The 23,053-nt window shown below is 44.4% G+C and overlaps 3 protein-coding genes across 10 annotated transcripts in view; 1 reads left to right on the forward strand and 2 right to left on the reverse strand.

Annotated features, from left to right (window-relative positions):
* Positions 1-448: 448 nt before the first annotated feature.
* Positions 449-5,924, reverse strand: RPL15 (ribosomal protein L15). The gene is made up of 4 exons (XM_005518948.3): positions 5,842-5,924; positions 4,266-4,450; positions 2,738-2,874; positions 449-805 (listed from the first exon to the last, which is right to left on the reverse strand). Exons 2-4 carry the CDS (start codon positions 4,435-4,437, stop codon positions 500-502), a joined length of 615 nt encoding a protein of 204 aa, XP_005519005.1. The 5' UTR covers positions 4,438-4,450; positions 5,842-5,924; the 3' UTR covers positions 449-499.
* A 93-nt stretch (positions 5,925-6,017) lies between these two features.
* Positions 6,018-19,648, forward strand: NKIRAS1 (NFKB inhibitor interacting Ras like 1). 5 transcript variants are annotated; one of them, XM_014248555.2, is made up of 6 exons: positions 6,026-6,071; positions 7,086-7,179; positions 7,856-7,980; positions 14,877-15,118; positions 16,063-16,199; positions 17,933-18,171. In XM_014248555.2, the coding sequence occupies exons 3-6, from the start codon at positions 7,887-7,889 to the stop codon at positions 18,027-18,029; spliced, it is 570 nt and encodes a 189-aa protein (XP_014104030.2). In that variant the 5' UTR covers positions 6,026-6,071; positions 7,086-7,179; positions 7,856-7,886; the 3' UTR covers positions 18,030-18,171. The 5 variants fall into 5 exon arrangements, with proteins under 5 accessions (XP_087909490.1, XP_087909475.1, XP_014104030.2 ...); XM_088053364.1 differs by lacking the exon at positions 16,063-16,199 and having other exon boundaries at positions 6,018-6,071; positions 7,086-7,198; positions 17,933-19,648; XM_005518945.3 differs by lacking the exon at positions 16,063-16,199 and having other exon boundaries at positions 17,933-19,648.
* A 2,404-nt stretch (positions 19,649-22,052) lies between these two features.
* Positions 22,053-23,053, reverse strand: part of UBE2E1 (ubiquitin conjugating enzyme E2 E1) — a 45,914-nt gene continuing 44,913 nt past the window's right edge. For all 4 annotated transcript variants that reach the window (XM_088053329.1, XM_088053342.1, XM_088053340.1 and 1 more), the window contains exon 6: positions 22,053-22,967. In XM_088053329.1, the coding sequence (XP_087909455.1) occupies positions 22,870-22,967 (98 nt within the window). In that variant the 3' untranslated portion in view covers positions 22,053-22,869. The remainder of the gene's footprint in view (positions 22,968-23,053) is intronic.

The following is a 23,053-nucleotide window of genomic DNA, read 5'->3' on the forward strand; positions in this document are numbered from 1 at the left end:
TTGATTTAGACATTTGTAGCTGAGAGGCCCAAGAGCTTGTTTGACACTGAAGTAAGAAAAAACAGAACTTGAAAAATAAAATAGCCATTAGTATTTAATCACCTATAAAAAAGAAATGAGCACTTTCAGTTTACATCTCATTGCACAAGGTCAAAGCTGGCCTCCAGTTCAAGCACAGGACAACAGAGACCCCAACCTATAGTGACTAAAAATAAACTCAGACCAAGAGAAAAAAGAACATGGGACAGCCCTTGGGTTTTCAATACACATTGCACACATCCTTCTATGTTATCAAAAGTGAAACCCATCACACAACTCTATACTCAGGGCCTACAATCTTCACAAGTATCCAATTACATTTTCAAAAGCCAGTCAAGATACGGAAACACCTGAACTCCTGGAGAATTCTACGCTCATCCACGTAACCCAAGAAGCAGCAGAAGCACTGTTAAATTTAACAACCTGCATGATCTTTATTAGATGGCCACGTTTACAAGAATTAGCGGTAGCGGTGCAGCTGCAGGGTGTTGCGCCTTCTCCAGGCTGCACGGCGCGAGCCACCGATGGTGTGGTGGAATTTGTGGCCCTTGCCAAGCCCACGGCTCTTGCGCCCGGCTGACGTCAGCCCACGCATCTCTCTGTGCTTGTGGACGGGCTTGGTGATCCATTGGGTATCGGGGTTCCGCCTGATGGTCTTATGGAATGGATCAATCAGGATCACTTCAAAAAACTTGTAAGTGGAATCTTCACCCACCCAATACGAGTTCAAGACTCTCAGAGCCCCACAGTGACGGCCAGCACGTTCCTAGAGGAAAAAATGAATGCAACAGGCTGTAAAACCGTGGATGCAGAAAGATTACTACCTCAAACATAAAATTTCAATTTTCCCTAGGACAACCTCTTTTCCTATAAAAACTCATCTCCTTCCAGCTGCAAAGATGTAAGAACAGTAACAGCTGAAAAGAATGCTATGTTACAAAAAAAAAATTTGGATTCTCTTTGGATTCCTGCATGAAACAGGTTTTAAAGACCATGAGCAGGAAGGTGCTTGGTTGACAAAACAAAGAACTCTGTGTTCACAGAAGCACCCAGTCAGTAAATATACAATGTTAAAAATAACTTCAATGTGAAGATGAAGAGCACGAGCTGCACTTGGGGTCACAGAACAATCTTTTGTGGGAAGTTATGAAAGACTGACTAATTTGTACATCCAAAGCTACAGGGGAGAAAGAAATTTCTGCAGAGAGTAAGCCTGTATTGGTAGAAGTAAATGAATAGCTGATGTAACAAATCCTTGTACCACTGCTGTTGTATTACTGCTCGCTATTCCTATCCTCACTTGTGGTTAGGAAGACACAATCTTAGTTTAGAAAACAAAACAAAGCAGAAAATAGCAATTATGCGACTCAATCTGCTTCTCTTGTCAAGAGTGCTCCTTATTTAAAACACACTACATGTGTTTAATTGTAGGACTTTATCATCACCATGGGGAAGCATGAACCCATGAGACCCTGTTCATCTTCTTCCCCAGTGTGACCTTAACCTATTGCTACAGGATTCCCTAAACAGCCCTTGACTATTTTCTGCACATGGAGTAACATTTTTTCAAGTCCTTTTATTCTAGTGTGAGAGCAACAGCTGTATGAAATACTAGAACACCAGTCACCCTCCACCAGCTTCTATTCAAGGATGGGAGCTCCAACTGAGGCTTTGCACTTCTGTCATATTAAAAAATTTAAGTCATCCAGAAAGACTGTGTCAGATCCAGAAAATTTCAAGCTAAAACTGAGGGCAAATAACCTCTTCCATAGTTGGCATAAGTGAGCATGTGATCAACCATCAGGTTTCTGGGAATAACACATATGAAGAGAATGCCGTGAGCACGATATTTTCAAAGTCCTGAGAACAGAAAAGTTTTCTGCTTCAAGATGGAAAGGCAATGACACTCTCCCTTCTTCCACAATGTCTTGTTTGAGAATGCAGCCTGGTACTAACTCTAACCCACTGAGAAAGATTTTTTTTTGTAAAGGTGAGAACTCTTATCTCTTCCAGACTACAACTGTGACAGCAATGAAGCTTACAAGATTTCATCAAATCAAGTTTACATTTTGAGTATTTCAGTAACAAGATCTCACCTAAAAATAAGTTAACCACCAAGCTGTGTGCTTGTGAGGTAACAGTTTTTTATAAAGAAGCAGGTCTCTGGCTCACTGCCTTCAGCTCCTGCAACACAGTGTGCTGTGCAGCAGTACTACTACACAAACAGGTGCTACAGGCTTTAAGACAGGAACTCACGTGTACTTTGTGAAAGGAACATCACCTGCAGCTGGCAATCCACACCACGTGGCAGGGAACACAGGAATGGGATTTACTGACAAGTAAGACACCTTAGCACATGCAAGTTCTTATTTCTCATGCCTAGCTCTTTATTTTACTGTGGCTTGGACTAGTTACGTGTTTTTTGTAATAAATATAGTGGCATACTTCAGAACTTCACTAAACCACCCAAGTGGTTCCCACAGATCCCCTTTTTAAAGTCTGAACAGTTTTTTTATTGTCTCAATAGAGCTTTTAAAGACATTCTGCTATTTTCATGCCACCATTATTCAAAATCTTACTAGCAACTTACTAACAAAGCAGCTGGTTTGGTTTTGTATATTTTGTCTCTGAGTACTTTCAGCTTTTACAGATTAAAACTTTCCAATACAAATTTGTGAGCAATAACCAAAATACTCACCTCTGCTACAGACTGAAGACTCCGGGCAAACTTGAGCTGGTTAACACCATGATGCACAGGTTTACCATAGGTAGCACCTTTCGGGACTGGGCGTTTGCGACCACCACGGCGAACACGGACACGGTAGATAACATAACCTAAAAGAAACAGTGACTTAGGAGCTAGAACAATTCTAGTACCAGTTTTCATCCCTGCACTGCATTTCCAATCCCCAAAAATTTACATTAAATGCTGCAACACAAAGTCATTATACCACTTTTTACCAAAATATACAACCTGAGGTAGATAGTACAATATGTTTTTGTTACTTTAATTACAACTGAGTAAGGAAAGTGATATCCTGATGCAACTACTTTTTGGTTCCAAACCAGAGCTTATGGCACCTTACCACTACCCAGTCCCAAACCAACTAAGATCAGCTACAACTATATTGTAATACAATCATAAAAAAAAACACCAAAAAAACCCCAACCAAAACCAAAACAAAACCACAAAAAAAACCCCACCAGCAAAACCACTACCCAAACTGCACAATTCAGATGGCAGCACTCACAAAGCACTAAAGCACAAGCCCTCCACAAACCCTGCTGAAATCTAGTCACTGAGAAATGAGGAAACTAGATAACAGTGACAAAAGTGTCAAGTCTTAGCTATTTATTTTCTTTGCGAATACTGGGTTTTAACCTGGATTTCCACAAGTTACACATGGATGGCCACTTTTCCCACTTCTTTCCCTGACCAATAACTGTTTTTCAGTAACAGTACGAAGTCCATCATCTTGCCCAGGTGCATGCAGCTGTAATACAGTCACAGTATGGGTTGCTTTGGAAGGTACCTTAAAGATCATCCAGTTCCAACCCCCCTGCCATGGACAGGCACACCTTCTACCAGACCAGATTGCTCACATCTCCATCCAACCTAGCCTTGGACACTGCCATGGATGAGGTATTCACAACTCATCTGGGCAATCTGTTCCTGTGCCTCACCACCCTCACAGTGAAGTTTCTTCCTAATATCTAATCTAAATCTAATCTTTCTGTTTGAAGCCATTCCCCCTTGTCCTGTCACTACATGCTCTTGTGCAAGTCTCTACTCAGATCTCTTGTAGTTCTTTTCAAGGTGCTAGAAGGTCACAGTTCAGTCACCTGAAAAGAGCTGAAGTAACAGATGGCAAAACTTGGTCAGAGAAAAGACATCCCCCAAACCTAGGATACTAAAAACCCTGCTCAATTCTGTGGCACTAACATTGCACAAGAACAAAAATTGAGGCCAAAGCCCACTTGATCTTTACCTGCCAGAATGGCAACAGAACGCATAGATGCAACATTAAGTGAAGCTAAAGTTTTAGGCTGTGCTGCGGACACTGCTACCAACTGAGGACATTTACAATATTCTGTTCATTTCCTGCAGAAAACTTCAGTTTATTGTGGGATACTTCAGTTTCAGATTTTGTTATTCTGCTGTCACTGAAAGAAGTCAATGTCACTGCATCACGTGGCACATGGACTTCACTTGTCCATGCCATTACCTTGCTTGGCCTTGTATCCCAGCCTGCGGGCTTTGTCCGGCCGCGTGGGGCGCGGGGCCCGGTGCAAGGCAGACAGCTGGCGGTACTGCCAGCAGCGGACACGCAGCAGGAACCGCATCACATCCGACTGCTTCTTCCTCCACAGCTCCTGGATGTACTTGTAGGCACCCATGTCTGTCTACCTGCTGGATGGAGAGGTCAGTGAAAACAGTGAATACAGTTCCAAGTTTGAACATCTTCCAACAGTGGCACCACACCAAATCACACATGGAACAGCACTGAAAGACAGGGAGCTCTCACGCTTCCCTGTACCACTGACACATCTGGACACACGGATCACAGCTGGCAGCCTTTAACATGATACCCTGCAGTCACCATTCCAGCAATTTTCTTCCTTTTTATTTATTCTGAAGTGCTAAACTCCTCAACTGAGAAATTTTCAGATGTGTTATGTCTGATACTGCCAAACCCAATAACTAACACCTGAAACAAGTTTTAGATGCAAATCTATCAAGAGCCACGTGATTGAGGAGCGTGGCCTTTATTGTTAACTCTGAGTTCAGTATGGGTTTACTTCTAAGTGAAAGCTTCACTTAAGTGAAGTTTTATTAGTGTACGTTTAACAATGGCTTAAGAAATTAACTGGATTGGGACTTTTGATTCCTCAAGAGCAATTCACATGGCGACTCCTACATCTCAGCAGGCCTTCCTCCACATCCACTGAAACTGGGCTTCAAGTAAAATGGGGCATACTGACCGTGTCACACTAAAAAAGAAGTGTCAATGCTCAGTGTCCTACTGCTGCTGACATTTGTGTTTTGCTCCATAGATGCTCTGTGAGTCTTTTTAAGTTGTTTTTAAAAATCGTTTCTGCTGAGCACCATTGGAGCTAGTTTGTATTGACTTCTGCAGAGCAAGGGCTCAACACAAAGTTCCTACAGGTCAAATTTTATCCTTAAGAAACAATGATTATTACACTCTCTTCTGAACTGAATATGTCTTAAAAGTTTAAAGCATCTCAAAAAATCAAATATTAATTAATTTTTTCGTCATGGTTACTGCTGTTTTCCTAAAAACCCCTGCTGCCTTACACATCTGCAGCAATCAGCACGCGTACCTGAACTCACCATCACATACACGCAGGCCACTTTATTTACATTTTAAAATACGCCAAGAACAGTTCGTGTGTGATTTTGAATACCCCTCTTGTTTAAACCTGCCTAGCTATAGCTCATCCATTCCCATCCCCAGCCCTCCATCTTTTCACGGCCTAATGGCACAAAAAACCCCACGAACAAGCCACAAACCCGGAGCAAACCAGGGCGCGCCGTCTGTCACGGACCTGCACCCGCTCTGGCGCGCCAGGGCCACGCTGGGTGCCCCGCTCCCCTCCCCGCCCCACCGAGGCGCAGCCCGCGGGCCCTCCTCCACCGGCCTCCCAGAGGCTCCGCGCCCGCAGGAGCAGCCCCATCCCACCCGGAGCCGGGCGGGCGCGGCGGGGAAACAGGCGGATGGGCGCTCGGGTCCCGGGATGGGCACGGATTGAGGGAAAGGCCGCGCCCGGACCAGCCCTCACCTGATGGCGCCCAGCGACGGAAAGGAAAGGCCCTACTTCCCACAAGCCCTCGGGCCGCAACACACTTCCGGCTGCTGCCGCGGTGCCTCATGGGTAATGTAGTCCTGCGGGCATGCGGGCCGCACGTCCCTCCCCGCCCGGCCCGGCCCGGCCCGGCCCCCCGCGCCCGCCAATGGGAGCCGGGGGCGGGTCCGCGCGGTCAATGGGGCCGGCCGGGACGCTCCGTCCAGGTGCGCGCTCGCGGCGGGGGGGCGGCCCCGGGGGCGCGCTCGGGGGCCGGGGCCGCGCTCTGGGGCCGGGACATTGGGGCACGGTCTGCCCGGGGGCTGCACCTGGGGCAGGGGCTTGGCGAGATGCGGCATCTCCTGATATATCCCCTCTCCCCAACCCCCATAACCCCCCCACGTTAGGGACTGGGGCGGGACTTTGCTTAAAACCCTGAAATGAAGCCTTAAAAAAAAAAAAAAATTTAAAATAACAATAATTTTTAAAATCGTAAGATTACGAGGAAGGGCTGAGGGAGCTGGATTTGTTTAGTTTTGAGGAGGCTCTGGGGAAATCTCATCACTCTCTACAATCCCTGAAAGGAGAATGTAGTGAGCTGGGGGTTGGTCTCTACTGTGACTGCAGTGAGAGGACCAGAGGAAATGGCCTTCAGCTGAGATGGGAGACTCAGATTAGGTATTAGAAGAAAATTTCTCACTGTTAGGGTGCTCAGGCATTGGAAAAGTTGCCCAGAGAGGTTGAGGAGTCACCATCCCTGGAGGAGTTTAAAAGGCATCTGGATTTGTTGCTGGATGATGTGGTTTAGTGGTTACTGTGGTAGTTCTGGGTTGCTGTTTGGACTGGATGATCTTAAAGGCCTCTTCCAACCTAATGATTCTATTTTATTCTATTCTAAATAGTAAATGCTAAGGGTAAAACCCTGGAAACAATCCTAAAACCTCTTCAGTGGAGGGTAGGGAGGGGACACCATCGAGCCTGCTTCTGCAGGCCCTGACTTTACCCACTGGTCTGCTCCTGTCCCTGCTCCCATCCCTCCTGCATGGCACAGGTCGGATGGGGCATTGAGTGACCTGGTCTCATTGGTGGCATCCCTACCCACGGCAGAGGCCTAGAAGGAGAGGATCTTTAAGCTGCCTTTCAACCCAAGCCATTCTGATTCTATGAGTTAGGCTTTCTCAGCCTGCAAGTCCCTTCTGCCTCCCTACCTGCGGCTGCAGGGTGACCTTTCTGTTTTTCAGCGTATGCTTTTCAGAGCACCCTGGCTTGTGAAGCATTGCCTGGTTAAACTGGAATTGAAGCAGGACAACGCCAGTTCCTCCTGGTCCAGAAAAGGTACTCTTCAGTTCTCTCTGTGGGAAATGGCTCCAAACAGTTAACTGAGTCAGGGCCTGCTGCCCTGCCATGGCTCACTGGCAGAGGGAAATGCCCCTAGCTGCTGGATGCTTCCTGCTAGAACCAACCCCATCAAACTGATTTAAAGCAGACCGAAAAAACCTGCTTCTGCATTTGCTTTCCTCTGTTTCTGCCTGTCTTTTTACACTCCTGTTTTGTAGTTCCTAGTCCGTAAAAGCTAGAAACTTACTGTGAGCAGAATAAAAGGGAAGGAACCACCATTTTCTTGCATTTCTAGAAGCCATCCTGGTACTATGAAATATCATCAAGCCCACCCCAGGAAGCCCGATAACGCTGTGCACACACACACACCAACAAACACAGCCCGTGCCCTGGGGGTGTGCATGCTCCAGCACTCCCAGTCTCCCCAAACCTGACAGGACAAGTGTCGAGGCTGCAGGCAAGCATCAGCACCACTGGCAGCTTTTCTAAAACCTGAAAAAAATGGTGTGGGAGGAAATTTTAGTCCTAAAAATATCAGTCGCTGGCGAGCGCTGGGAGGGAGCTGTGCCCCCGCTGCTTGGCGCTTTGCCTTGCGCCTTCCATGGGCTCGGCTCCCACCCTTGGTGCCCATCCCTGCGCCGTGCCAGGCTCACAGCCTCCCCTGTCTGCACAGGGCTCCGCTGCGGAACCGGCCCTCGGGAAACATGGGAAAGGGCTACAAGGTGGTGGTTTGTGGAATGGCCTCAGTGGGAAAGACTGCGATTTTGGAGCAGCTTCTCTATGGAAAGCATACTGTTGGTGAGACATTTTTACTTCTGGGGGGAGGTTGTTTCCTTTTCTAGCATCTTGTTCGGTGTGGGCCCCAAAACACCAATAATGGAGGACTGCGAACTGTGCTGAGGTGAAGGAGGAAATGTGGTTTTGTGGCATCTCTGGGCTGTTCTTAAAATTCATAATCCCTTGCTTATGGATTTTTAAAAGAGTCTTGAAGAAGAACTCATTCCATGATGTTCCTGGTAATAAAATACAAGAATGTTTAAAAAGAAACACTGAAAGTAGGTGATGTGCCGGCTGCATATTTACAAAAGAAATATCTCGTTCCCTGAAAGATGCCGTAGATGCCTGAAAAATAAATAGCTGTCACATGACGAGTGTAGACACTGTTTAGACTTTTGTTTCACATTCTTAAAGCTTTATTTTGCTTGGTTTTGGCTAACACTTAATCAAAGCTCTGGAAAGAAAAACAGCTCCACATTAGGTTCCACATTCTGTGCTGAATTTTGAAGGCCAAGTGTCTCCGCTCTCTTAAGAAATCCTCACGAGGAAAACAGACTTGACAGAGGAACAGGGGATGCCTGATATTTGCTGTGCACAGAAGGAAGGGAACAAAGGCAAAAGCGGCATGTTTCCCTCTGTTTCCACATTTGGCTTTGAAAGGAATGGCAATGATCATCAGGCTGACAAATGATTCCTGCCTCACCTAGAAACAAGGGGTGGCATCAGGGCTTTGACAGAAGATGTTTAGTCACTTTGCATTTTTTTCTTGAGCCAAGTAAATTAGACATCAGGATAAGTTGTTGGATAAATGCAAGGATTTCTAGCATGGTGCTTTGCAGCACTGCACCTTTAAAATGTGTGGATGGGAGGAATTTGCTGGCAAAGCGATACAGAACTGTGTGCTAATACCCGTGTTTAAAAGGAGGATTTCCTCTAATGTTGCAGCAACATCTGTTTCCAGCATCCTACTGAGTGCTAGGCACGTAGCCCTGTGTAGCTTTCAACGTGAAGGCTGCAAAGCTTTGCAGGCTGAAGGTTTTTCCCTTTGCTGCCGACCTGCCTCCCCTCTGTGCTGGGCTGTGTGACTGTCAGAGACACCCGAGCAGCGTGAGCAAGGCCACGTTACTTAAATCGTATTGCCTTGCATTAATTCCTGCCTCCTATTAGCAACCCAGGCAGGAAGGATATTTGGGTGTTGCTGATCAGAGGAGCTATTTATGGAGCCAGCCATGTACATGATTATACAACGTCATGGACACTGGCTGACATAACCGGAGGGAGGCCTCGTGCCTGGGGTTTAGCTGTGGGTGTCCCTCTGTCACTCCCAAATGCCCTGCTCCAGCTTGGCCACTGAGCAACACAGACCTGCCCCCGGCCACCCTGCACTTAAAAAGTTAATTTTTCCTTGCCTGAAGCTCTGCTTTTATTTTTTGGAGTTACTGGTAAAGGAAGGAACAGCTGATAGCAGATGGGGAGTGCAAGGGGAGAAGGAAGAAGGTAGTTTCCTGTTTTCTGTGATTTTGGTCAAATCGTGTTCTTAAGACATTCAGAGAAAGAGGACAAGTAGCAGAGTCAAGATCAAGATATGGAGAGGGTCATTACAGAGCTGCTGCACCTCCAAGAGATGAGTGGCCACAGCCCAGCAATTTTGATTTCCCCTACACAGGCCATCAGGCACATTTGGAAGGATGGACCAATAAGCTGGTGCTTTTGGCAGTCCTGCTGAGTGGTCACCATCCTCCCTGCCTTTTCCTCAGCACATAGGCAGTTGTGGCAGAGGTTGCCTGAAGTATGGGCTGGTGGAAATGGTTCTCAGAAGACCTTCAGCTGCTGTTCCGCTCTGTATTGATTTAACTCCCAAACTGTAGGGGCAGGATGCCATTGTGAGGATCTCCCTGTGCAAGGACAGAGTTTGAGGAATGGCACGTCTTTGACTGCTCCTTAGCTGAGCTGCTTTAAACTGCACAATGGTGCTACCATTGCAGGGGTGGCCCTTCCCCACCTGAAACATGATTACAGGATCTTGATCCTCGTTTCCTAAAGCTTGTGAGCTCCTGAAAGCGGACATGTACATCTTGGCTGCTGGCCTTTTTGGCCGGAGGCAAGGAGGGACCCGTGTGTTTGCTGAAAGCCTGTCTGTTCAGAGCCAACCAGCAAGGCAGCTCACCGGGCATGGCAACATGGACACAAGCTGTTTCAAAACCTGTGCTTCCTGACTGACGTCAGGAGCGGCTCTGCGGCCGCTCCAAGGGCCCCGGAGCCGTGGGGAGGATGGCCGAGCCAACATGGGGAGTCTTTCCGTTCTGATGGCAGGCACATCCTCCTCTCAGTGACAAGAGGCACGGTCTGCTGCCATTCTCTGAGGTGTCACAGCTACTGTCACGAGGGTCTCCTCCTAGCTGTAAATCAGCCATGAGTCTGTCAATGCTCATGTGCCTCCTGTTGACTTTCCTGTAAAAAGGAGTGGTGGCACAGCTGGTGTCAGGGAAATGATTAGAGTCCTTGGAGGTTTCATGCTGCTATGTAAAGCCCTTGGCTTTGAGCCCATGCTCCTGGCTGTGTGCTTGGTGATGGTGCTGTAAACCCAGTTGCACTGTTTCTTTTCCTAGAAAAACATGCACCTTCAGGTTTCCCTGGCTCATCATGGGTGAAGTCCTTAAGTGCCACTGTTACTTACATGGTCAGCAGCTAACACTCTTGAAAAGGCACTAAGATTGCTTGACGTCAAAGAGGAAAAAGTACTCAGGAAGGAGGAATACCCCCAAAAAGAACTATTTGTGTCCCTGTAGCGTTTGAGCGATGATGTTTGGTATTGGATTTTGTGCTAGGCTTTAAACTGCAAGGGAATTTTCCTTGTGTCCCAGGATGAGAAAGGAGGGGACAAATAGATGAGATGCTCTCAGAGCCAAGTAAAATAATGTAGTTTGTTGAACCATTTGACTTGATGATCTTAGAAATCTTTTTCAGCTGTAACTATTCTATGATTCTGTGATTGCCTGGTACCTGGATTGATCTCTCTTTTTGTGACTTAAGTGTTGTCTTTGTCCAAATCCTCCACCTTCTTGCTGTCCTGAAGAAAGAGGGGCCAGTCTTACCTCCTCAGCCATGAAAAGGGTCCTTGACTGGCAGCAGAAGATAGTCCCACTAAGTACCTGTGGTACCTGGCACTGCTTGGCCTGACCTCTCTTGACCAGGCCAGCAGGAGATTTGCTGGCTTACCTTTGGCACAGGGCATGTCTGTAAAGAGGATGGATATTTTTCCTTTAAACAGTGTTCCTGTTCAGTGATGGTGCAGAAAGGAGTCTTCCTTCTGCCTTTAAAATATTTCTGGCCTCTCAGCCTATACTAAAACTTATCAGCTCAACGGGAGAAGGTGAGAACTGTCCCTTGCAGAAAACTTTTCTCTGCCTTCTGGCTGTGTAAACAGCTGGTATGGTCAGGTTATTCATAAGCAGCTACTTCAGATCCTCTTACTAGCTAGGAATGAAAACACCATATATTACTGTGGTAGAAGCCCTAATGAGAGAAATTGCCTCACTTATTCCAGCTGGAGGGATTTGGGGTTTTGGCTTACACTTTGGATGTGATGGAGGCTAATTAACCTAATTATGCATTCAAAGAATCATTATACATTCATAGAATCATAGAATGGTTTGTGTTAGAAGGGACCTTAAAGTTCATCTCCTTCTAACCCCCTTGCCGTGGGCAAAGACACCTTTTTTCTTCTTCACTTCTTAAATTAGAACTACCTGGTGATAGAAGTGCAGCTAGCTTTGCATTTTAGAAACAGATGAAAATGGAACTGAATGTATGTAACTGAGGGTCACAGCCTGGCTATTTGTTGAGGGACCAGTACTTCCCTAGCAGCTAAATCTAAACAGATCAGCTCTTCTTGAAGTTTGTCCAGCTCTTTCCCAAGTCAGGGATCCTGTGATACACTGTCCTTTGAGATCTAAATAAGAAAAACCTGTTGTTCTGCAGTTTACAAATATAAGAAATAGCAGGTTTTAGGAGCTCTTAGCTGAATTCCTCTGGAAAAGGGGAAAAAGAGATTACACAGGAGATCTTCAGAAGTACTCAAGAAGACAAAAAATTTGTACTGCATTAATGTTCAAGATCCAGCTAGGAACTTTTGAAATTCCATCCCTCTTGAAATTTTGATTTAATTAGGTATTTGCGATCTATCTGCTATGCCTAGCCTGAGTGTGCAGTATTCATTAGTATATTGAGCCTTTTATTTTCCTCATTTGGAAGCCACAAGGGGTTGTAACAACACCCAATTTATGACTGAAGCTTCCCGTTGCAGTTCCTCTGTGGCAGCAGTTGGTAAAAATCAAAGACCTTTCTGCCTCTCCTAAGATTTGCACCAGCTAAGGAGGTGCTAGAGAGTGGCATCACTTCTGTCTATTCATCCTCCCCCTCTCCAGCGTTTTAATATTTTTTGTTTTCAAAGGAAGTGTGACATTGTGCACTACCTTGTTAGTTCCCCTTCACCCCTCTAACTTGTGAACCTGAGAGCTGGCCCACGATAGTGCTCTGCTCCATGGAAAAACTACTCAAGCTGGCAGCAATCTGCAGGGACAGGATCTTCCCAACATAAGCTGCTCGTGCCCACCCAGGCAGAGATGGCGGAAGGATGCCTGGGCATGCCAGTGAAGGGAAAGAGAATCAGGATCTTTGCAGCAAGGAGGATGGAATGGTGCCAGCACCTTTCTAGGGCACTGACTAGTGTTGCTTCTCTTACAACAACCTGCCTGACTCTTGTTTGAATGGAGACCTAGGAAGTTTGAATGGGATGCTACTAATAAGTGTAAACATCATTGTCAGCAAGAGGTGGCTGTTGCGTGGTCTGGGCTTTAGGAGCAGGGCCTAGAATAAGGTGACACAGGTATTTCTAAAAATTATCTATGTTTACTTAGGAAACTACTTGCATATACTCTCTCCACCAGTGCATGTAGGTGACATTTCACCTCTGGAATCTGATACTGGTGCATAAATTTCAACTCCCTCCTATGTGTCCCTCCCACTTCACATCAAAATTTGTTGCTCTGTCCTGCTGAGTTAAGTCCCAGGTCTTAAATTTTCCTCTTAGTTTTTAAATAGGATGTTAAAAGACATACTTTTCTCTGCTGCTTTTAATGCCATTAGGAAGAGATTGTCACAGGGTAAGCTGGATATATTAGAGGCTGTTGAATTACAGTGTAGCATTTAGAGGATGAAAAACTGTACAATATTATTTGTTGGTTTTTAAAAAGAAAACTTAGGTAGTTATGGTTCCTTCCATCTTGCCAAAGCTGTGTTTACTGATGGCAGATATTTCCTTGAACTGTCTGTACAATACAACGAGGCAGAGCAAGAGTAGTGCTGTGTCTAAACAACAGTGCTGTATCCAGAAAGGGATTTGTTACTATCTCAGTCTTTAAAAATGCTCCTTTTACACATTCTACAATCACACAGGATGCATTTGTGCTTCCTCTTCTTATTAACCTTTGCTTTGTCTTTCTGTTCTTAGTTTTGCTCCCACACATTAGCGTGGCTATATTTGGAAGCAAGATAAATCAAATCATTGGAAACCTAGTAAGAGTTTGATCTATGAAGTCTGCACAGAGAGGGGCAAAAAGAACAGCTTGTGCCACTTTCCTGCACAGGAATGCTGCATACATCACGGGAAGCCAGCAGCGTGGGTGGAATGCTTTAGCTTGTTTGTCAATGTGAAGTGTTTTGAATAGTGTCACTGAATATAGCAAAATCCTTATTTTCATAGGCCAGATAATCCCTTGTGTTTTCTTAAACAATACACTAAAATGGTCCCTTTTTGGCAGACAAAGAGAATAAAGCAGAACTCATTACTGTAGTCCTGCAACAGCAAACAATTGTATATAGGAGTGCAGTGGAGGCAAAAATGTGGGTTGCAGAGGGCTTATATGAATACTTAAAACCAACTCTGAGAGTGGCCCAGCTACACTAGACATAGATTGTTTTGACCTGTAACCTTATGCACCTGCATCTAGGAGGAACACAAAGCCAAGGTGATTTATGTGTTTTCAGGTTTGGCTTAGGAAAAATAATTTTAATTAGTTCAAAGCAAGCTGCCTTGAATTACTTCACATTTCCTGTGTGGAGAGGAGGAGGGAAGGAGGGCCAGTATGCAGATAGTCAGGGTGGAACAGGTGATATGTATATGAAAGCTTGTTACCTTGTGCATGCTCTTGCCTTTCAGCAAATGAACTTGTTCCTATTAGCAAATCTGAGTAATTTTAAATCCCTAGGGGATGGAAAAATCTCACTGTGTATTTGAGTAAATACAGTATGCAACTTGTTTGCCTGCAAACATCCCCTTCCCTTTCTGGCTTAATTTCACATATTGGTTAGTTGTACCACCAATAGACATTCACTTCCAGAATTATTATTATTCCAGCAGTCTTTTGGAATTTTATTATTCCTTTGTCTTCTGCCTGTGCAGTATGATCCAGCTCATTATGAGGCAAAGAAGTAGGCTTAAGATGTTAGTACTTGACTATCTGGTGTTCCCTGGCTGTTGTTCCAAAAGGGTATGTTTGGACAGGCTCGTTTTGCAGCATGTTTGGCACAGAACTGGTACAACTGGGTGGCCAGAGATTGGAAAACTTGGGAAGAGAGCATATATCTTATCCTATTCTAAATGTGCATGTTGTATAGATTAATTTTACAGACATAATCATGTGCTTACATATTAATGTATTTACAGTGTCACTATTGGAAATAGCTAGTGCAGTCATCTGTGAATACAGCCCTCCATGGAGCTGCCAGGCAAGGTCAAGGCCTGGTCAAGTCACTCTTGAAAGCTACTGTGGGGCAAAATTCTGCTGCACTGCAAGGAATTCTTATAGTGAGGGTATATTTATAGCAGTGGAACATTCCTGCTTGTTTTCAAACAGGCTTAGAAGAGGGTGCCACAATGGAAGATGTGTATTTGGCATCGGTGGAGACAGACCGAGGCGTGAAGGAACAATTGCGGCTTTATGACACCAGGGGTCTGCAGGAGGGTGTGGAATTGCCCAAGCACTATTTCTCTGTGGCTGACGGCTTCGTCCTGGTGTACGCCGTGACCAGCCTCGAAGCCTTCCAAAGAGTCGAACTGCTCAAAAAGGAGATTGACGTCTTCAGGGACAAAAAGGAGGTACATGCATGGTTGGCTAAATGCTGTATCGGTGATAGGAAGTTAAGGTCGCAGAGCTCAGGAAAATGAATGTACCCACAGCCTTGGGCAACCCAGCAAAAAGGAGGCCTTCACATGCCAGGGAAGCTTAATTCACATGCCATGCAGGTCATGCAAAAGAATGCTTTTTTTTTTCCTCCTTATTTCCTCTACTACAGCTAAAATTCAGTCAGCTGAATGCACCAGCCAGGACACTTATGACTAATAAAACATATGGTCTACAGCAGTGCAGCTCATGTTTTTTTAGATATTGTACAGGGGAAGTCAAGTGCATAGAATAATATAACGAAGGGCATTATCTTTGTTTGTTTTGTATTCATGTACTTGATGGCTTACAAACTAGTGTAATTGACAATGGGTCTCCCAGACATTAGTCAATTGGCAAAGCAGCTTTAATGTATTTTAACAACCATATTGAATCAATTCAATTGTGTGAAATGACTGCTCTATTTTCCCTTAGAAAGCAGCTAGTGTTTTCAGCTGACAGTGTTCCAGCTTAGCTAAACAAATATAACTTGCATGTGGCATTAGCATTACGGCTTTTCCTACAGTATCTATATTCTGGAGTAGTTTTCCCTGTTTAATGTCTTTAGCCTACAGCTTTCCAAATGCCTGTTTTATGCTGTTTAAAAGGAAAAAAAAAAAGCATGAAGAATTAATTGGATAATGGTAGGGAGAGACTTTGCAAAAATGTAGCTTGGTGTGTACTGACAGCACACAGGGTGGTGGAGGAAGGCAGGCTCAAGTTTGACGGCAGATGAATGTGCAGTCACAGAAGTATGTTAGGTGGTAGGGCTGGTGTGAGCTGCACACTGTCACGTATATCAGGGATACAGGAGTCAAGCATAACTCCCCTGCAGGGCAAGGAAAGGTGGACAAGCAGGATTTTTTTTATTTTTTTCCAGGCACTGTGCTTTATGAAGGCCTTGATTTGGTACTATACACCATGTTGTAATGCAGAGAGGGAGTTACAGCCCCAACAGGATCTGTGTCCTGATCATCTGTGTAACCTGTCAAAATTCTTCTCTCTCATTGCATGCAGGTATATTAGAAAACAGTCAATTTGCTTATCCTTTTGGAGAGCTTAAAATTGTGATTTTGACTGAGGATAACATAGTTTAAAAAGTGGTGGCCACAGTCAGATGGATAAAATAGCTTTAATTCCTGTGATTTCCATTAAAAAATAGGCTTTCAAGTGTACAAGGTGAGATCAGGAGTCCTTCCTTAAGGTAACTGTTAATCAGCAGATTAATGATTCTGTAACTTAAAGTCTGGGCTCCACTAGAATGAATTCTTTACTGAATTGGGAATGTATCTCCACACATGGTGCTTCTGAGCTGGCAGAATTTCAACTCGTTGAGTGGCACAGTCCCCTGTTGTGTGGCAGATGACAGAAAGCACTGATGGCTGGTTTCTTGCCTCTGCTGGCTGTGGGAGCTCTCCAGCACACACCTTAAAGCCTGGCCAAATTTTATACTAAATAGAGGTTTTGTTCTCTTATACTGACAGTGCTTTGCCATAGCTAAAATTCAGCTGGAGCATGTGGTAAATGCACATGCTTTCAAAGCCCTCACAGAGGGGGAAAAAACCCCTAAGCAGCATTTTTCCAAACACCCTAGCCTACTGTAGAAAAGAAAGGAAGCCTTAGACCTCACAGGAACAGGACAAACATCTCTAGCTGGAAAGAAGTAGAAGGCATCCTGGAGTTAGCCTGATGAACAGGAAAGAGCAAGCAGGTGTGGCCACAGCAAACCCCACAAATCATCAGCAAGAGAGGACTTTATCACTTGATCTTTGTCAAACCACTAGTGTAGAGATGAAAACAGAGTTTGACTAAGGACCTTGAACTAAAAATATAGTCATGGTTTGCCTTAAGAGCTGGTGCTGGTAAAACATTTTTAGAAAACAGCTGAAACAAGGAGGAGCAGTGGCTTCATGTGGCCAGTGCTGCCTTTGGCACTTCCTAGAGCTGAAGCACTGGGAAGACTGCATGTACTTACTGAGCTCAGCCACACTGGACTGTCTGGGTGATACACAAGTCACTTGATGGATCCCTACAACTGCAGATCTGCGTTGATACCGCTGTGCTGCTCTCCATAGCTAACTAGCTGCTCTTGGAACCGCTCCCCCGAGGACGCTGCTGGTGCTTATCTGCCACTCTCAGCAGACTGTCCCCTTCAGTCCTTCGGGTGGCTCTTGGTGCCTGGGGCTGGGCAGCCAGCAGGGCTGAGCTGGGAGAGGGACCCCATAGCCCAGCCTTCCTGGTCTGCTGGCACGACTGGCTTTATTTATATTGCGGGATGGGGCTTGGGAAAGAAACAAACAGGACAAAATCCACCACTGTGGGATCCAGGCTTTCTCTGCTGCTGTGCATTTTTTCATCTCTCCAGCATCTGCTACTGAGACCTACTCGGATATCATGCTCTTATCATTTGTCTAGGGCAGCTCAATTCCCAAGTAAGTGGAGAATAGGGCTGTTTAACTTTGGATCTCTTGGGTATTGTTTCCCTTCAAGCAATCACTGAGGGCGGGGAGCGGGGTGGCAAGAAGGGGAAGTCCTGCATATCCTATGATTAAAACAAGCTTCCAACCCATAAGTAGATGAGGCTAATTCAAATCCCAGACCCTGATCTTCCAAACTACAGGCAACTTACCTTGTGCCAGTGCTAAGTTACAGAACAAGTCTGAACTGTGTTGCTACCTGCCTGCTGCTTAAAAGGATTGTGGCTGGTGGATGGTTTTGGTATAAAGCTCACCCTCTTGTTTGGTTTGTAGGTTGCAGTTATTGTCTTGGGAAACAAAACTGACCTCCTGGACCAAAGGCAAGTGGAAACAGAAGCAGCACAGCAATGGGCAAGGGCTGAGAAAGTGAGACTGTGGGAAGTGACTGTGACAGATCGGAAAACACTGCTTGAACCCTTCACCTTCTTAGCTAGCAAACTGTCCCAGGCCCAGAACAAATCAACATTTCCCTTGCCTGGAAGGAAGAGCAAAGGGAATAACTGTGAAAACTAGACTAGCTTAGCATTGTCTCCTGCTGCCAGGTCACAGTCTAAGTCCTTTTTGTGCCATTTGCTCCTTGCAGTTTCATTTAAAGCAATAATACCACTCAGCAATAAAATCAGCAAGCTTATAGCTAAGAGGCATCCTTCCTTCTCACAGACTTGGCTTGAAAAAGCTGCTGTTGGTAAAAGCCTCAAAAAGCACTTCATGAGAGCAGTTATTTTGCTGCCAGGATTATGGAGGAGGAAGGCATAGATGGGATACCTCTTAGCAGGGCCTTTTACTATGCCTGGATACAGCCATGTTGAGGGACAAATCAACAAGCTTACCAGTATATAATCGCCCTGCAGATCTATAGCCTGTAGTCACAAAAAGTAGCTGCAATAAAGCTTTCAGTTTGGAAAGGTGATATATTTGAAATGGCAACAGTTCTTTTACCTTGACCTTAAACAGGGCCATAGGGCTTTTTGATGCTGCAAGAGACTGAGATCAGTGTCTTGCTGTAGGAAAGGATATGGAGTGGGAGGAACAGTTACCAGATTTAGCCAGTGATGTTTTGCTAGTGTCTGGAAGAAAAAAAACACCCCCCACATCTTCTGGGAAATACCCCAACATGAACCTTGTCAACAAAGTCTAGTAAGCAGTGCTTTCATGTCAGGAATTCATTTGTAGAAACCAGAAAAGCTCTTGGAGCACTCATTGATTGAACAACCTAAGGACAACGCAGCTATGGGTTTGCTCCAGCCTGTCCACTACAAATCAGTCACATTCTCATAGGTGGTAATTTTACTGAGGATTATATGGATCAATTTTGTATGCAGGATGTATTGCTGGGCTCTGCTTAGGGCACACTTACCTGGCTGCTCAGGTAAGCTGCAGCAATCTGCCCTCCATAGGCCAGATAACAGCTGGTACAAAGTGCTGTATGACTCTGCAGGTGGGGGCTGAGGAGGGTAGGAGGCTGCCTTTTTGCAGACATCCCTGTGGCAAATGCCCAGAAATACCTGTACGAACGGCCTCGGTCTTCATGCACTGCACATGGTTCAGCTGCAGGAGCACAGCTGCACGTGCTGTGTTTGCCTCAACCCTGGCAAACCTGTGTGCTGAAGGACTCTGCTGTCCCAGACCAGCCTGGCAGTAAACTGAACTAAAGGGGATATATAGACAGACAGAATGAGCCACTTTTCCCAGAGACAGGAGCCAGATTTTTGGCATCTAACAACCTGCTGTACTAATTGATGCTAGCTTTTCTTTATATTTGAAGGCAAGAGCAGGGAAAGGGAGTGAAGTACCCAGTTTCTGCATTTTCCACTAAATTAATCCTCTTTTGAACAAATACTAAGAATTTCACTGTGAATCAGCAAAACCACAAGCAATATTTGCACTGTCATATCATAAGTGCTAAATTGTGTGCTTAATGATCACAATTAAGCTCATAGTATTGCTCTTCCTGAATACTGATTAATAAAGCCTGTCAGCACTACTAAAGTCTGTCAGCATTATTAATGTCAGAGCAGCAGTACACTTCACTGAAAATTAAGCAGGAATCTCTACCATTATAATGGAGGTAGACGAAACTGTTTATGCGCTTTGCTCAATATGGTTTGAATTGCTGTGGCCAAGGAGTAAGATAAGAGAGTAATTATGAATGAGCAAGCTTTTGTAATGCCCTGCTAGGAACATAAAATTGTTTCCATTGCAACACTGCAGCTGAGTAAGCACTATAGCACGACCTCCCCCTACCTGGCCAGTAATAGTCATTGTCCCCAGCAGTGCTGCAGGATGACACTCCCTCCTCACTCATTTCCTACTGAACACACGTGTAAGTGTACTCCAGGCTTCTTCCTACCCAGAAGACCCAGTATATGCTTGCATGCTTGGCAAGTGGAGGCGACTTCAGAGCAGCAGTGGTTCACCACCTCACTACAACCTCTTACCAAGGAATGGGTCATGTTCCTATTCTTCAGCTCTGCAGAACCCTTTTTCTCAAAGGGACTTCCATCAGCCTTGAAGCAATCAAAATAAGTGAAGATGTCTACTAATAGCACATCACTAAAGCTGACCCTTGAGCCAAAGGAGTGCATATTGACAAGTCTGAATGAACTTAAAATGCCTGGAGATGGAAAGAATGGGGATGACTGGTTCCTGTCCAGCTCTGCATGCTGCAGACTTGGTGCCAATTTTTCTGCCAAGACTGATGTCACCTGTAGGCTGCCAGAGCTGTGCAGTGCAAGTGTAGCTTGCTTGCTTGCTCCACTGGACTTCCAGGACCTGACTGTTTTAAGACAGGCAAGGGAAACAGATCTTCTAAATGACTAAGGCCATTTTTCCAAATAGGCTACATAAAGGCAAACACATTTTCTTTGATTTGGCTAAATTTAGAGTTTAGATTATTTGAGACATTCAGATAAAAAAAAAAAAACACCACCCACTGTTTTCTTTCATAAACTTATTCTGATGTTTTTTCTAAATATTATAGTGTTTTACTGACAAGTGATGGAAAATCTGGTGTCTCATCTACAAATGATATGCACACAGTGGCTGTTACTGGATAAAAATGAAACTTGCTGTAGTAGAGTTTTACACAGGGCTAACAGGCAAAGTACAGTGTATAATGTGATAGCTAATGGGCAGAACATGCATTTTTTTCTTACTGTTCCACTGACTCAAACCCTGTTCTAGGTCACTGGGATTATTTACCTGCTGCAAAACTAGAGTCCTTTCACAATATAATGGAGAAAAATTATTATAAAGAAGAAAAACTAATTAGGAAACTAAACCATCTTTCTCTCTTCCTCTAAAGCCTCTACCCTGCTGAATAAACATTGTACAAATCAGTTGCCCCCACCAGTTACAACAGTTAATTTGACATGTCCTGGTGGCACAAAGCAAGAAGCTGGAAAAAACCTACTGAGAGATTAAGCCATTTACTCTTTACTCAGTAGCAGAGAGGGAAAGATTACCAGAGATGCTCCTAGTGTTATGTAGATACCAAACAGGCAAACAGCTGAGGGAACTCATACACCAAAGGCACTGTCAAATGACAGCAGTTCAACTGATGAGGGTAAGGTGCTACTATCCACAGCCACCCAGCAAAGGAAAGGACACTTTTAATTAACAGACCACTTTGGCCCAATTTAGATTTGCTCTGTATCTAGATAGGATGAGAGGTACTCAAATGAAATACATGCAGAATTTTTTTTGCTCCAAATCCGAGAGCACAGATGACCACCCAGCACTCACAAGAATGTCGCAAGGTGAAGGGCTCGCCATGTGAAAATGAATCTGTGCTTCCGGCCTGTACCTTAAGGGAGTGGTTACAAATGCCATCTCCACAATTTACTGCCCTCTTGCTACACACCTCACTGTAAACACTATGTCTCTAGGAGATAATCTTTATAGGTAGTTAAAGGCTCTACAGATACGCCTTTACGGTGTTGTCTGCTACCTTACCAGGGCACGATTCCTTCTCTTCCAAGTGTGGATAGTCCACTCCATCAGAAAAGCATCAAGACATTCTTTTCTTCCTTTTGCTTCTGGCCTCTTTCCCTTCCAGATAGCTTACACTTTTCTGGTTGTACTTTCAAACAACATGCCAGTCCTGCAGAGGCAAGGCTGTGAAAACTTAAGCTAAAAATTAACTATCATGGACTCTGTGGCAAGTTACCTCCTCATGGCCAGGTACCTGCACAACACTTAGTGAACACTTGTGAAGGTCTTATGCTGTCATTCATTGTATGGTTGTCTAGAAGTGTCTTCCTAAAATAGCAGCAGTCAGTGCACTCACCTGCAGATCTCCCTTGTCCTTAACCACAGCATAAATCCTCTGAAGCGTACAGATGCTATTCTAGCAAAATGACAAAGCAAGGGACTAAGCAGAAATCTTTTCTTCTTTTTTTTTTTTAAACATCTTTTTATTAGCACAGTAACAAATGCAGACTTAAGTAGCCCACAACATACAACCAATCCACTGAGTGACTCCTATTCCACACCTTACAGTTAAACAGCTTAAGGTATTTCACTACAGGTTACCGTAAGTCCTGATTAAACCCTTTATTCTTTTCACAAAGATAGATTGGCTTATAAAATAATACATTAACTACTTCTCATTTCATATATGAGGCGATATATACACCTCTCCATATCACAGATCATGAGATGACAGTCTTTAAAAAGGATTTGTTAAATACCAATGTGCCCTCCATAGGGAAAAACAATCCCAACATCTTTTTACAAAAAAAAAAAAAAGAAAAAAAAGAAAAAAAGAAGCTCAACCTAGAACAAAATAAATCCCTCAAACCCAAACAAACAAAAAGCAAAAACAGTGTGTAGAGTCTTGAAAGGACTTTTACATAAATGTCAACCTATGTACCTGTACAAAATTAAGCTGTTTTAATCTTTTACATATTGCAAGCAAACTGAAAACCAAAGAAGTCTAAGAAGTTTACATTCTTCTCGGTACTATATGTGAGCTAATATTGCTGAACTAATTACAGTCTTAAAGTATGCTATTCCAAATCCTAGCTGTCTACTGTAGCAAGATACCTTAAGTTACAACAACAAAATCTTAGGAAATAAAAGACTGAATAAAATCTGTTATAGAAATACCCTACTCTTTACCAGCACCCTCCCTCCCCCCACCCCTTCAAAATCATAAGCAGCTCTTTCCATCACAGACAAATAATGTAAGAGTTTGAAGAAAATCCAATTTATGTAGCGTATCTTTTGGTCCATTGTCTGGCCATTCTGTCATGCTCTGCTCTGTTAGTCATATACTGAGTGGCAATGCTTCCAACCAGGGGGTCAGCTGAAAAGGAAACACACCGCTTATTTCAGACAAGTTACCGAATAAAAACTTTTAAATAAAGCTAAAGTGTGAATTTCATACAAGGC

The sequence above is a fragment of the Pseudopodoces humilis genome, chromosome 1 (genome assembly GCF_049639895.1).
Source record: "Pseudopodoces humilis isolate 2021_Gansu_Grassland_sample_001 chromosome 1, ASM4963989v1, whole genome shotgun sequence".
NCBI classification, from domain to species: domain Eukaryota; kingdom Metazoa; phylum Chordata; class Aves; order Passeriformes; family Paridae; genus Pseudopodoces; species Pseudopodoces humilis.

Coding starts and splice junctions, on each gene's coding strand:
- RPL15 (XM_005518948.3), bottom strand. CDS start 4,437: ATGGGTGCCTACAAGTACATCCAGGAGCTGTGGAGGAAGAAGCAGTCG. Junction 2,875..4,265: donor GGGATACAAGGCCAAGCAAG/GTAATGGCATGG, acceptor TGTTTCTTTTAG/GTTATGTTATCTACCGTGTC. Junction 806..2,737: donor GTCTTCAGTCTGTAGCAGAG/GTGAGTATTTTG, acceptor TTTTTCCTCTAG/GAACGTGCTGGCCGTCACTG.
- NKIRAS1 (XM_088053364.1), top strand. CDS start 7,089: ATGCTTTTCAGAGCACCCTGGCTTGTGAAGCATTGCCTGGTTAAACTG. Junction 7,199..7,855: donor GGTACTCTTCAGTTCTCTCT/GTGGGAAATGGC, acceptor CTGTCTGCACAG/GGCTCCGCTGCGGAACCGGC. Junction 7,981..14,876: donor CTATGGAAAGCATACTGTTG/GTGAGACATTTT, acceptor GTTTTCAAACAG/GCTTAGAAGAGGGTGCCACA.